This window comes from Thyridium curvatum (genome assembly GCF_004353045.1).
Source record: "Thyridium curvatum strain D216 chromosome Unknown NODE_79_length_189696_cov_84.187462, whole genome shotgun sequence".
NCBI lineage: Eukaryota > Fungi > Ascomycota > Sordariomycetes > Thyridiales > Thyridiaceae > Thyridium > Thyridium curvatum.
Window position 1 is genome coordinate 31,413 of NW_022156834.1, and position 14,459 is coordinate 45,871.

Genomic DNA, 14,459 nt, shown 5'->3' on the forward strand with positions numbered 1-14,459 from the left:
ATCCATGCGATGCGCCCAGCGAATCGTCTTGTCCCGCAGTGGTGTCCCACCCCATCCATTCGCTATCGAGGGTCCCTAGTGACAGGCGTTAGAAGCCATGGATTGGCCTGGAAGGCTCCGGTGGGGCCGACAAATGCCCCACGCAGCTTTTGACGAAGACAATGTCCTTGAAGGCCTCGAGAAGGCTTCACGGTCCAGGCCTCTCTGGTCACTAATAAGCATCACCGAGTCAGTGTCAACTTCTTCATGGGGATATAATTATCTGATACATTATTTTTGAAGAAATTGCAAAGACGGGTTCTCTCTTCATTAGACGGGCTCCCTGAATACGAAACGCATATCACCCGTACTGTACCCCCGGTTTTCTCTGGTGCAAAGGGACTGGACTGGGATGTTAGTACAGACGGGCTCAAAATAGAGTACAATAAAGTTAGTCGACGGTTCGTTCGGTTGAACGCGGCTGCTGATCGTCTCAATCCACCATGTTTCTCAATATGAACGGCCCATCTTCCTCGTTGCAATGACCTCGCTCTCCCATGTACCGCACAAGACTAATTGAAGCAACCTAGCATTGCCTGCGCTAAGCTCTCTCTTATTGACGCGTAGAACCCACGTCGTACCTTGCCCGGACTTTGGCGAGCGCGTGTGTTTGCTCAGTTGCGGTGCATCCAGGTCCCTGCACATCAGCAGAAAAGGTCCGGATAGCCTCTGCTACTACCGGGCGTTGCATCCGGGTCTATAAATCTCGGCAGCGCTTTCCATATCGCACTTGGCCCTGCGCACAGGGTGGCAGAGCCGCAGCATGGCCAACCAGGGTGCTCCGACCTGGACAACCATCACCGCCCACCAGTTCCAGCACGCACTTGAGGCTTATGAGCCGCTCATCCAGAGTATTTCTGACACCAAGGGAGGTGAGTCTGTGGACTAGCGCCGCGACGCGCTCTCAACTCGGGATGTATTCGCTCATTGAAGGGCTAACGAGGTCACTTGTGCAGCCAAGAATGGCCAGTCTACGTTGCTCGAGCTTGACCACTATCGCTATGGCAAGGCCGTCGATCACTTTTCCCACAGCAAGGAGGGTACTCAGATGACACTTAAAGATGTCGAAAAGCTGGTCGAGTGGAAGCTGTAAGTTCGCACACCCAGGCAACATCTCCTTTGGAACGGCCAGGCTAAGGAAGATCCAAGTCGTCATGGACAGTACCGCCCGACTCTCATGAAGTTAGTCCAGTCAAACGACCCAGAAGCCATCCGAGATATTGCACGAGACGCCATCACTGCCTATAGGCAGGATGGAAACGTCGCTGCCGCAATCGAGCTTCTCTCCAAGCCTAGGGGCATTGGCCCTGCCACCGCGTCACTCCTCCTGGCTGTCCACGATCCCAAAAAGGCCATCTTCTTTGCAGACGAGGCCTACTATTGGCTATGTTGTGAAGGTCAGAAAAGCCCCATCAAGTATACGGCCAAGGAGTATTTGAGTCTGGACACACGCGCCAAGCAGCTCGAGGCTCGCCTCGGGGTGGAAGCTGTTGACATCGAGCGCGTCGCCTTTGTGATCATGAGAGACCCTAGCTTCACTGCAGGTTCTGCTTCGAGGAAAACCAGCAAAGCGGATCTTGCTGAGAAGAAGAAACCGACTACCGGAAAGGCGGAGGCCAAGCCCACAAAGAGGAAGAAGAGTTCAGAAACAAGCCCTGTGGAGACGACTTCATTGAGGCGTTCAAAACGAAGCAAGTCAGCTGGAAATTCCTGAGGTCTCCTTTGGTGATTCCGGCTGAGGGCTAGGTAGGACGTGCATTTGGAGCGATCTTCGCACAGGTATCATGTAAAATATCTCAACATTTATGTGTAATGTAACGCGTGCCTTTCTCGCCTGTGAACTGAAAGCGTGCCATCGCATCTTCTGCACCACGACCCGGAACAGACTGAGACGTGGCTCGGAACAGTTCCCATTGGGCGCATCGCTATCTTGAATTGGTGCTCCGGTCCGCGGCCTGTGTGAGCGGACGGGTCCTACTTGCTAAAGTCAGGAGCCGGCCCGACAGTTTGGCATGAGAGACAGGGATACGGGAGCCAAGTCCGGTCGATCATATCGTCTTACCCACATGCATGTTATGATGTTATGGGACTCAGATAGACCAATCTGCACGGGTACCTATGCAATTCGACCGAATAATCGACTTAATGTTCTTGCGCAGGTTGTCTACCAGGTCTTTGAGGGTATTCATCTGTAAGATCGAAAGTCCCTTTTCAATTTCATACTATCTCTGGCACTTCCACAACCATGTCGTTTTATCTTAACGGCCAAAGCCTCATAGGTTGCTGTCGAGATGACCTGAGTACAAGGCTCATGTTAGTATACAAGTCCAAAGACGCTCCAAGATGAGCTCTTTCAGGAAGAGGGACAGTATGGGCCTCTACGATGAGTGCGAGCCCATTCCGCTCCCAGAAAGATTCGCCCAGATCAAGAAGAAGGTCTCGGGTCACGAGGGGGACCTCGTCCAGTCCTGGCACCGTCTATTACACGCCCTACGGCAGGAGATCGATGAGATAGCCAGCCGCGGCTCGGAATGCATCCCGACGATGGGCTTCCGTGACAGGAACGACCTCGCCATCGTCAAGAGCTTCTCGCAGGACCTCAGACGCCGAGGTATCGCAGTTATACGGGGCGTGCTCTCCCCGGAGGATGCCCGGTCCTTGGACCAAGAGACGCACGAGTACCTGGCCGCGAATCCCCAATCGACGGGCCTGCCCCCGGACGAGCCCCAGCTCTTCGACCTCTACCGGAGCCCGGCGCAGGTCAAGGCGCGTGCCCGTCCGGACGTCCTCGAGGCGCAAAAGTTCGTCATGGGCACCATGTGGCACTCGACCAACCCTTGCACACCAGTCAGCACAGAATACCCAGTCACCTACGCCGACCGCCTGCAGATCAGGGGGCCGCCGCATCGCTCAACATCGTCGTTTTCGTCATCACAGAATGAGACCACCCTCTCCGCGCAGGTGCACGTCGCCGACGGCAGCGTCGAGCGCTGGGAGCCCGAGGGCTACGGCCGGTCCGGCATGTACGACGCTGTCTTCCGAGGCCTGTGGGAGGACCACGACCCGTGGGACTATGCGCCGCGCCACCGGGCCACAACGGACCTGTGCCACCGTGTCGGGGCTTGTAGCATGTTCCGCATGTTCCACGGCTGGCTCTGTCTCTCCACGGACACGGATCTCCATGACGAGAACGGACAGCAACCGCTCCCCCTCCTCAGCGTCTGCCCGGCCCTCAAGCTGACGACGGCCTACTTCCTCCTCCGGCCGCTCTTCGCGCCGTCATCACTCACCACCGGTTGCAGCAACGGCTGGACGCGCTCACCGATCCACAAGACAGCATCCTCCACGGCGCCCTGCCCAGCTACACGCAGGAGCTCTCCTCGGCGCTGCGTCCCCACCTCGAGCTGCACACCGCAGCCTCGTCGGCGTGCCCGCGCTGGGCCCGGGCGACTGGCTCATCTGGCACCCGGACGCCGCCCACGCATATCACGGCAGCAGCGACCGCTTCCCATCCCCGTCGCTCAAGCCGTCGTCGCGGGGACGCAGTGAACGCCGCCGCCGCCGCCGCCGCCGCCGACGGGGCGCCACGATAACTTCACATCCCAGCCTGCCCCCCCCTGACGCAGTCCAGCGCCCTCTTCCTGACCCGCCAGCGCAAGGCCTTCCTGCTCGGCCTCCCGGGCCCGGACTTCGAGAGCGGCCGCGGAGAGCGGGACCACGCGGGCCGGCCGGGCGTCAGCGAGGTCAACGAGTCCGGCGGAGAAGACGCCCTGCGCGCGATGGGCCTGCTACCCTTCGAAGATCCCGACGCCAAGACCGACGCTGGCAGAGAGGTGGCGAGGATAGCTAATGCGTTGCTATTTCCGCACCGGTTCGACATGACGTGCGGCCGACTTTACTGATCTCTCATTGCTACCATCATGGGTAAACATTCCCAAATCTGGTTGAAAATTCAAGATATCAAGACTAGAGTCATTATAGACGCGGATAGGCCAGAGGCCACCAAAAAGACGTCGAGGGGCGTTTGGTAACCTGTAAACTTTGCTGCAAATCAAAACCACAATCGAGATTGATACTTGCATTCTACCGATACGACCTCACCTCGGTCGGTCTCTCAGTCCACAACTCCCAAACACCCATTCAACCGACCCGAGTTTCCACTTGGTCCTTCAAAAATCTCTGCTATTCCTGCGGCCCCTCACTCAATGGCCCTCTTCGCCTCTCCCCACACCACCTTTTGTCCTGTTTGTAACAACCGGAAGAGTACTTTGTCCCTGGTCAGCCGTATTGGTTCCACAAACCGTGACGTGTTCCGTTTATTTCGTCTTCTTGACACCCTCGTCTTGGGTTGCGGCGTACTTGTCGCTCAGGTCGTTGTACTCCCTGTGCAGGCCCGAAGCTTGCTTCTTGAGAGTCTCGATGTCCTGATCGCGCTGGGCCAGGGCTTTCTTGAGGCTCGCGATCTCGCCAACATCACCAGCGGCAGCTAGCTTCTCACTCTGCTTGGTGTTCTTGTCGCTGCCTTCGTACTGCTTGAGCTTCTCCTCGAGACGCAGGACCTCGAGAATCATGATGTAGGTGCGGTTCAGGATCAGGGAGAGGAAGAGGGTGAAGCCGCAGAGGTACATGTTTCGCTGGCTGTAGAACTTGCGAGCCTGGACCTCGAGACGCTCGTGACCCATGACAGCGGCGCTGCGGACACACGTGTCAGTATGGGGTTGAGCAGACCATATCAAAAGGATCGCTCTGACTTACGTATTCTTAGAGTTCTCCGTGGCAGCGGCCAACTCAAGCTGCACCCTATACACGCGATTGACGCTGTCGATGAAGAGGATGAGAATGAATATGAACGTGATTTTGAGCCCATATTGTATCTTGGCTACTATAGGGTTTTCGGAGAGGAAACTGTTCCGATTACGGTCAGTCCACGGATGCCTGTTGTGTGAGGGAGGTTTCATGCAGATCGATCCGGATCGTGCGGAGTGTTACGTACGTGAACATCCTCCTCTTCAAGGAGAAGGGCATGGGGATGATGAGGAGCATGAACAGAGCCATCTCCGCCACCAGGAGCAAGAAGACCTAGTAAAATGCGTTAGGATACCGCGACAGATAGCCGAGGCTGTGTTGGGGCACAACATACGAGGGTGTAGTAGAGAGTCATCTTGACAGTCGTATGTCTGATGTGAGGAGATTTGGCGGGGGAGGATGGATGACAGAAGTCGCGAGCAGGCTCTGCAATAGAGGAGGTGGTTTGAGGTGTCTTTCGAATCAAAGACTAGATCGTGGAGATGCGAAAGGTATCGGGAAGGGAAGCGAGGCGGCTTTAAAGGAATTGAGAGTGCAAGCTTCGAGCTGAACAGAAGAAAGGACACCAGACAGGTTGCGTCGTCACTGTGGGGGCCGGGCAGCTTGCACTTGGCTGGGCAGTCAAACACGTCATTCCGTGGCTGGAGACCCGGAAAGCTTCTGTGGCTTTCCAGGTCGGTGCTGACCTAGCGCACCCCTCTCCCAAGGAGGTACCTAGAAATCACCCCACTCACCAAGCTCACTCACTGGAGTCCCCTCGGCCTTCAATGCATGTGCTCCAGCTACTTCAAGTCCGATAAGATAAGGTGAGCTCCTCGCTCCTCGCTTCTCCACCAAGCAAACAGTGGTGAAATAATTCGAGCTTGAGAAGGCCATACAATAATACCGACTTGGAAGCTAAATCGGCATCGCAATATTCATTGGGGAATGGTTCATGTAGCGGTAATGCACATATCAAATCTCGGTATGACGTAGTGCCCTTTAATGGCGGGATGGTTGATTCTAATTATGCCCAATATTCAAGCAACGAGCACGGAACACGAACACGGGCTGAAGTGTGTAGCAAGGCGTTTCATTATTCGTCGGACGACACAATTTCAACGATAGCATCTTGGAACCATGAATGTCTTTATCAACTCACTCAAAGAACGAAAAGGCGAAGACGAGGAGCGAGTGGGCGGCGAGGAAAGCCTGAGTCCAGGTGGCCTGGTGCGTCGTCAAAGGCAGCTCACGAAGTCCCGAGTTCCTAGCCGCACAACGGCGAGGTGTTGTCGTTAGTAGTATCCTGACACAGTGGATTGAGTGCGCAAGCACACCAGTGACTGACCTTGAGGAAAAAAGAAGTTGAAGCATCGTCGTCTCCAGAATAATCGGAATCGAATTGTACCGTCCCCAAAAAGGGTTGGTACGCTGCGTATCGCACTCAAGTGCTTCAGCACAATCTTCGCAACGGCTCTCCCATAGGAACCCAGGTCGTGCTCCGAGGAGCAGCCTGGGCCCTGCTTTTCTGATGCCAATTGCACGCGCGTGAGTCGCGCGAGGCCCTCACAGGCGGACCCGTCCTTCCACGCTGGGCATGGCGACTGCGGTAAAGATTGAAGACATTTCTCCGAATTTCTCATATGCACGGTCCTTCCTTGAGAAGGAATATGAGATGGCCTGCGGAAGAGCCGCAGGACGCATCTCTGTTTGTAGCATAGAAACGCAGCGTTGAAGACGACGATGCTTGAAGAAGAAAAAGAGAGGAAGGACGAGCTCCCAATTTTTGCTCCTGGACCAGATATAAAAACAGCGCTCGCTGTGACTCCTCCAGGTACGTACCTCTATCATCACGTGGGCTCCACCTTTGCCGTCAATGGCTATCGCGAGCCATATCTTAGCTTCCTCTGACTTGATGTTTTGGCCATCCTTTTTTTGTTTGATGAAGAAAAAAAAAAGGCGCCGACCCACCGTGATCAGGCCCAGACCGCCGTCGCGGGGGCGCTTTATTAAGGGTCTCAAGACCTCCTTGGGTCTTATCGTGATTTGTACATGGTGGCTTCGTAAGTCTGGCTTATATCCGGTCTCTCAAATCCGCTCGACGTCTCTCGTAGTGGTCATGTCTCGGTAGCGGCTCGGAATAGCTTCACTCCCTCATCTCATCCGTGTCGGGTGCTCTCACTCTTTCTTCTGGCGTTGCCCAATTTCGATCCTTCTCGTCTGTCTCCCATCCGTCGTTGTGCGTTCTCACAATGGCTTGTTCCCCGGAAGACTTTCCCCAACTCTGGCAGAAGCCTGCCTTTGAGCTTCTCTTTGACTGCCTCCAGCAACTCAGAGTTGATCCCCCGGTGTGGAACTTCAAGATCTCACGGGCCGAGATCCAACGAGAGCAGGATACTACTGTTCAGCTACGCCGACAGGTCTCGGCGTATCTTTCCAACATCATCAAAAGCAACCTGGACTGGATCGAGGATGAGGACCTGAGGGAAGAACTGTGGACGGAGGCGAGCAAGCGGCTTTCTGAGAGATGTGGGCGTGCTGGTAAGCCACCAAATGACCCTCTCTCAGTAAGGGTACAATCACTCATCTGTGTCCATAGCTATGGGAGAAATCACAAGGTGCTGGCCGTTTGAGCGGAGCGATCATGCAGCGTTCGAGCTCGCCATTAGGGAACCGCCGCTAACCGGCGACTCTCTGGGGCTGAAGACATGGGGCTCCTCATACCTCCTGGCTCTTATGCTAGGCCAGTTTGCCGAGACCTCCATGCGCCACCTGCTGGCCGCTGACCGGGAGGGCGGACCTGCCACGGCTCTGGAACTGGGAAGCGGCACCGGCTTGTTGGGTTTGGCGGCTGCGGCAATTTGGAAAAGCAAGGTCGTCCTCAGCGACCTGCCCATCATCATGTCGAATCTCGTTTTCAATGTGGAGCAGAATCGCCAGATCATAGAGTCGCTTGGAGGCCAAGTGGACTCCGGTGCTCTAACCTGGGGTGGAGAGGAGGATGAGATCGACCAAGAAATCTTCCACAAGAAACACGAGTACCAGGTAGGCCTGAGACACGTCTCAATCCTCCCATGTATAGATCCTTAGACTTACCTGTCTCTAGATTGTCCTCGCCGCTGATCCGCTGTACGACGACGAGCACCCGGAACTTCTTGCCGGAGCTATCCACGACCAGCTGTGCCTCCCTTCCGCTGCCCGAGCTTTGGTCATGGTGCCCCGCCGGGATGAGACTACGGTCAATCTGTTGTCCAAGTTCAGACAGATCATGGAGCAACAACCCATGCCCTTGGTCTGTGTGGAGGAAGGACTCGTGCCAGGCCAGGATGATTGGGAGGAGGATGAAGATACGCCGCAAGTCGAGTGCTGGTGGGGAGTCTTTCAGCGAACTGATGTCTAGAAGGAGTGCGAAGACCGTTTCTTCTTTTCTTCATTTAGCGACAACCATTCTGCAACATTGACGAACATCTCGAGAAAGGGCATCAGCAGAGACATTAGATCATGGAGTTTAGAGGAACAAGAACTTGATTAGACGCATTATAGAGTTACACATAGATGCTAGACCCTTAGACGGACCTAGACTAGATCATAGATGATAAAGCATTGTTTCGAGGTTGAGTTTCTATTCTCAGGGATCGCTGTAGTTACTCGCTCCAGTGAAATAGACGACACAGGCATCATTTCGCTGACTGAAATTCAACCTTTTATCGTGCATAGACGGTCCCCAGAAGATAGAATAGGGGCACAACTGTTGAGTATCTGGATCAACGGTTGCCTTCGAGTAAGGCTATAGAATGGAATAAGCCTTCGAAACCTGCATCATGGCGCCTTCACATACTCGATGGTGTCGGCCTAGTCCGCAGAAGGCCGGCGAGAATCACATCTCACATGCTCTTCTTCCTCCTTTCCAAAGCGGCCTTTTGTATTTCTTCCCCCAATTTAGAGTTTTATGCGGCCCATGATCTTTTCATGGCTCTTGAACTAAGGCAGGTCCACATCCCGCATACTCGCTGTCCATGGGACCAGAGAGACGGTTTCAAGTACTAGACAACTAGACAGTCCAAGGTAGTTCATGAGATAAAGTTCAGACGAAACATTTGAGTTGAAACGAAACCGCGTGAACAGATGGATGATAGAGAACGCTGCCTAGCCTTCTGGGCTAAAGCAATGGCGGTTTCACGTCAACTGCCATCATTTGTACCGGCAGATCAATCGTAGAACCTCGAGTGCCGAAACACATGCATAGGGGAGAGACAGGCCATTCACAGACAGAATACAAATCGGTTGGTTTGCTGTCCCATCAAGTTTCAGGCAGGCCGAGATAGTTCGACCATCAAGGCACACAAGCAGATTCCACTAGGGGGCTTCCACACCTTCACACCATTTGCGAGGGTACGTGATAGGCACCGAGGACTTGCAGACATACGGCAGATCGGCGGTACTAGTTTAGACCAGCAACCAGTCTGGGCAGTCGGCTTCCCGGGAAGTTTTGCTCCCAACGACTCCATAACAGATCTACTAAGCAGTGTCGATCTGCCACACAGAGCGGGCCCCCGTTCCTCAGTACCCCAAAGATAGATCACAAGTAGAGAGGCAAGACAGGGCAAGAAGGGGCACGGGTTACAGCTATAGTGAAGGCAAATACGTCAGAATACGGGTTGTGGAGGGGGCCCATGTCTTATGGACGGCGGTCAGATCGAGAAGCAGTATTTTTGCTTTTCTGGTCTTCTATTTTCCAAGACCTGTCAGTTGACGAGGACCAATCCCTCCGCCCGAAGCAGCCCATGCAAAGGAAGACGCCGGCCGTTCTTCATCGGCCTCCGAGCCACTGCCCATCGTGCCATGCACGCAGGTGTGCGCTCGACTCGAGGGGCTGGCGTCCATCTCGGAAGTAAACCCCAGCCCAAGGGAGCCTCGATTAGGAATTTCCCCGGGTCTGGTAGATATATATATGCCGTAAAGTAGGAGGGCAATAAAATGGCCCCCCTTGCCGCATACCCTTTATGAACCTCACATCAAGGATGGGATCGTAACGTAGCTTTCTGCGCGGTTGATGCGTCCGGGTTTCCTGGAGCTTGGCAGCTGGGCATTCTGCAGACACCAGCTCGTCTCTCACGCTGGACGGACGAACTGGGGGCCAGAGGGCGGGGGGGCTAAGGTGTGTCGATCCGCCCCTCCCTCTTTTTTTAGAGGAGATGGACGGGAACGCGGGATCCCCACCAATGGATACGATGCATGACATTGACGGACGGGTTGGTGGCTTTCTTGGCTACCTTTGATTTCTTGTCGTGAATATGGCAAGGGGAGTGATGCTGTCCATGATCTGTTTGAACGAGAGTCTCCGCCTTGTGAGGCTGTTCGACGACGTCGTTCAGGCAGAAGCATGGCGAGATACATTTTGATACAAGCGGCAATGTTGGCGGCACTCGAGTGTAGGCAGGCAGGTAGGTACCGTACCTAGGTAGGTAGGGACCGCCAGTATGCGTTCTTTACCTACTTTACACAAGTGTGGACGAGCGTGCAAACAAGTGTGTGTATGATCGTCTGTCCGTAAATCCCCTCCCTCACTTGCTCCTGGAGCAACGCACACATATTGCGACACCCCCGCTTTCTGAGTACAAGTAGTGCCGCATCAATGATGTTTTGCTCCTCTGCTGCACCAGAAATTGGCCGTACGTCCCCAGAAAGCGTCCATCAGTTGCACCGAGCCGTTCTTGTACCTGCCGGGTATTTGCAAAACAGCTGAGGGTGGTGTCGAGTACCACCCTCCCAGCAGCGCCTCCGCCAAAGGACCTGCCAATCGCAAACGTTGGCTCCATCTCACACACAGCTCGGGCCTGCCGTGGTTGACCCGGGTCAGTACTTCGTAATAAATCAGCTTGCGCCGCCCGCTCTTGAGTCTGCCGATGCCGTGGGCAAGACAGTAGAAGGAAAATAATGGGCAGACTCAGTCAGTCAGCACGATGTCCGGCCAGTCATCACGTCGTCCGGCCAGGGAATACTGTTGCGCAAATGCCGGCTGCTGAATTACCCCTTCTGCCCTCTACGTATGCAAAAGCCCGGCAGGCAGACTTCTTTCCGTTGTCCTCTGTTGTTGTTTCAAGACAAGATAGGAAAGCTGCAGTTGGTCGTGGAATATTTATTCACACGCTTCCAGACCATCTCGACCACCTCCTCTCGAACCTTGGTTTGCAGTCTGAGGTACCGCATTCCCGGATCGTCTCGTCTTGCGCGGTTGGTGGTTGGTCTTCACGAAACCCCTGCAGATGGCGGATCGACGCAGGCTAGGAGCATGTCGCTTGCCTGCCACCTCACTGGTTACCCAGCGTGTCTCATGTACCTACATACATCTCCTACGTACATGGTGCCCGACTGGAACAGCCCTACCAAAGCGACTGCGCCCAGGGGAGGGACCTGTCAGCTCCAATGGCGGACATCCCCCCCTGGGTGGGCTATAAGACTGCCTTTTATGGGCCGCATCCAAAACGGATGCGAAGCGCAGTCAGCGACAGGTTGCATTCTCAGCACATCGAAGCTTACAGGTAAGACTATGAGAGAGAACCACTGCTCCGGTCTGACCACTCTCCTCGTGTGCTGCATCACCGACCGAGAGGTAAGGAACTGTGCTACCCAGAGTGAGACCGTCACGTTCATGTGGGAAGCCGTCAACCGCTTGGAGGGGGGGTGGGTGCTTATGAAATCACTGCGCATATGCCTTCTGTCTACAGTGCTCCGCAAGACGGGGGCTTGCAGCTGACGCTGGCTGTACAGTCAACAGGTCAACAGTTACCTTGCTGGAGGACCTGAATAGCCGCTAATAGGAGGCATCTCGAAGGAGACATGGTTGCTGACAGATAACCCGATTGCCGGAGTCGAGAGCATCCTCTGCAATCTCGCTAGCTAGTCCGTTGTCAAGGTTCGGTGATCCCTTGCCTCTGAGAAAGCCATTTGAAGCCGGCCGAGAAAGAATGGCATGCCGAGTAGCTCTCGGTCAGTGTATCTTGAGTTTGGGCATCTCAGCCAGTGTTTCTGTGGCAAACTGTTGATCCTGTAGATCTTCTCCCACAACCCTCGAACTGCATCTCGACAAAGCTAGCGAGGCTCTACCTTGGCTCCCGCCTTTTCTACGAGACCTACCGAGCGTTCAAAGTCAGCAAGCCACCAGACGTGGAGTCATGTTGCTACCGTTCTGGTGTTGCACGAGCCCTCACCGACGGAGTACGAGTGACCACGGCGTACAAGTGACCTGGCAGTCGGGCCTATACCGCTGGGCTTTTGCACAGCCAAAGCCAGGAGGATGGGTGACACAGATGCAGCCCAGAGTCCTGGGATCATAAAGGACGTGCCCGCATGCACATGAATGGCTGTGATCATGCAGGTCGCCTCACCTTACCGAGCTAGGCTTCTCCAGCAAAAAACTCGGGGAACACAGAAGCACATTGAGCCCCAAGCTCCTGTTTCATGATCTTCGAGATGAGGGTTGATAGAGAAGCTGTCCGAGTCTGTAATATTTTTGAGGCAGTGAAAGGGGCAGGGGGGATATTGCACCCACTATGACTGCAGATAAATTGGTGAATTCATGCTGGCCACGACACGGCTCGCGGGTCTGCTGGGTATCGTCCTTGTCGAAATCCACAATCGCTTCGATCAAACAGGGCCGGTCCGCTCAGTTTCCCAGCGGTGCATCGTGTTGGATGGGGGTCCTGAAGAGCCTCGCTCGCTAGTCGTAGTCTCACATCCACCACCGCGCCCTGACACTCACTTCATGGGGGACGGATGTCGTTCATTTATGATCGCGTGCGAAATCGATCCATAGAGCAATTTAGCTAAGCGACAAGGGAGGCTGGCCGGAATGTGGCGGCACCGGCTTGCCAGGTTTGGGGCCGCTAGGTGCGTCCTGGAATGGCTTGGCAGAGGGATCAAACTGAGACATCCGGGAACACCCTCATCCAACCTGAGGAACTGGTCGGAATGCACGCCTGCAAAAGAAAGGTTGGCTCCCGGAAGAAGTGGCCGGGTACGGAACACATGCAGGAACTGCTGCATCTCAGCAGGACGGAAAGGACTGTACATAAGTACGTTCAAAGCTATAGTAACCGAATCATCGAGGAGTGTACGCACGTGTTGCACATTGTCTAATAGATCCAGGGGGGTTGCTATGCTAACGCCGTGGAGAATCCCCATTTAGCAACCGTCTAAGGGAGGCAGGTAGTCAAGTTTTTTTTAAATGATATGGACATGTCACGTCGGTGGCGTATCTAGGTAATATGCCAGGCAGAGCTTAGATATGAAAATCAAGCGTGGTAACTACTGGCAGCAAATCTCCATCTCGTGCTGTGAGGAGGTCGGGAAGACCCTCGAGGAATGTGTTTACGGCGGGAGCGTGTTTGGCGGATTTGACTGGTGGCATTTGTTTCCAAGCAACTGGGACAAATGCCGGAGGAGTTCATTCCAGGAAGCAAGGAAAAAAACGTCCAGATGCTTGTTTAGTCTCTCGACTTTGTTCTCGTGGACTACCTCGATGGAGGTAAATCTGCCACGAGAGGTCCGATTTTCCCCACACTCTCTCTGATGATACTTAGCCGAGTCGAAAGCCCTCCGTCTACGCAGTGACAAGCATTTGCTCTTCCGATTTGTCGGCCACAGATGCATCGAGAGCTCTGGACTGTGCAAAGAGGGTGTTGCCGGTGAACCATGGTCCTAGTGTCAAGCGCTACTAGGAGGCGACTAGTGGTTTTCGACTATCAGAAAGGGAATGGCTCCTGAAAAAAGTGTCGCTATCTCGACCACTCTTCCTCCACCACCCACCCATTGGAACGAGATAGCTCCAGTGCCCAGACCCAGCCTGCATTAAGGTACATCGGTGCAGAAAATCCCTTCGGCGTGATGCAAAAGAAGGGACGGATGGCACGGAGGATAGAGTAGAGAGCGGGGAAAGGACAAGGAGTAAACCGGAGGGTATCGTCTGCCAGCAAGCAATGCTACCTGCATCGATGGTTCCCATTGACGGGTCAGGCACATGCGCGAGTTCCGGAGAATCATAAATGGCCACGGTAGAGGGCGCAAAACAGCGCAAAAGGCCAGGATTGGCTCAACAAAGTCGCTTCTCGTTTGGCCTTCCTCCCTGACGGGCGACGGGGTGGACACTCTCATCAATTGGGGGGAGCAGACAGGAGGTGAAGTGATGTCAGGCCAGTCAGTCCTGGCGGACGGCAAGCCCAGACACATGCCTCTCTCGTTGTCTCCGCAGCGTGGTCTAAACCGGGGCACATGGAGCACCTCGTCTGCAAGCGAAACTGGGTGTTGCCGGTACGGCTGATTGCCAACCAATGCCTCCATGAATCAGAGTACCTGGCATGTCATGCCGACCGGTCTTGTTCGCACTCTTTCTTTCGACGTCTTCTGCCATGTATGCCTGCTTATGGATTCGATGGATTGCTCATCATTATATGTCAGCGCCGACACCTCTCTCGAGAAGAAGGGGACCACCCCCACCCAGGCCACCCTGCATGTGTGCACGGAGGTAAGGTACCAAGTAGACCATAAGTCGAGTGTTTATTGAGGTCTGGAAGGACGGACAGGCACCTGTGATTGGGGGGAAGTGGTGACAAGTCGATGGAGACCGGGCCACACTC

General features: G+C 54.6%; 4 protein-coding genes across 4 annotated transcripts; 3 read left to right on the forward strand and 1 right to left on the reverse strand.

The window, feature by feature from the left end:
* Positions 1-802: 802 nt before the first annotated feature.
* On the forward strand, positions 803-1,753 carry E0L32_010114 (uncharacterized protein; the record flags this gene model as incomplete). The annotated part of the gene is made up of 3 exons (XM_031132697.1): positions 803-911; positions 996-1,128; positions 1,189-1,753. The coding sequence occupies 3 exons, from the start codon at positions 803-805 to the stop codon at positions 1,751-1,753; spliced, it is 807 nt and encodes a 268-aa protein (XP_030990095.1).
* Positions 1,754-2,382: 629 nt separating this feature from the next.
* On the forward strand, positions 2,383-3,941 carry E0L32_010115 (uncharacterized protein; the record flags this gene model as incomplete). Its single annotated transcript, XM_031132698.1, has 2 exons — positions 2,383-3,584; positions 3,671-3,941. 2 exons carry the CDS (start codon positions 2,383-2,385, stop codon positions 3,939-3,941), a joined length of 1,473 nt encoding a protein of 490 aa, XP_030990096.1.
* A 414-nt stretch (positions 3,942-4,355) lies between these two features.
* Positions 4,356-5,200, reverse strand: E0L32_010116 (uncharacterized protein; the record flags this gene model as incomplete). The annotated part of the gene is made up of 4 exons (XM_031132699.1): positions 4,356-4,731; positions 4,795-4,944; positions 5,033-5,118; positions 5,180-5,200. The coding sequence occupies 4 exons, from the start codon at positions 5,198-5,200 to the stop codon at positions 4,356-4,358; spliced, it is 633 nt and encodes a 210-aa protein (XP_030990097.1).
* A 1,876-nt stretch (positions 5,201-7,076) lies between these two features.
* On the forward strand, positions 7,077-8,224 carry E0L32_010117 (uncharacterized protein; the record flags this gene model as incomplete). The annotated part of the gene is made up of 3 exons (XM_031132700.1): positions 7,077-7,365; positions 7,424-7,869; positions 7,931-8,224. 3 exons carry the CDS (start codon positions 7,077-7,079, stop codon positions 8,222-8,224), a joined length of 1,029 nt encoding a protein of 342 aa, XP_030990098.1.
* Positions 8,225-14,459: the final 6,235 nt, after the last annotated feature.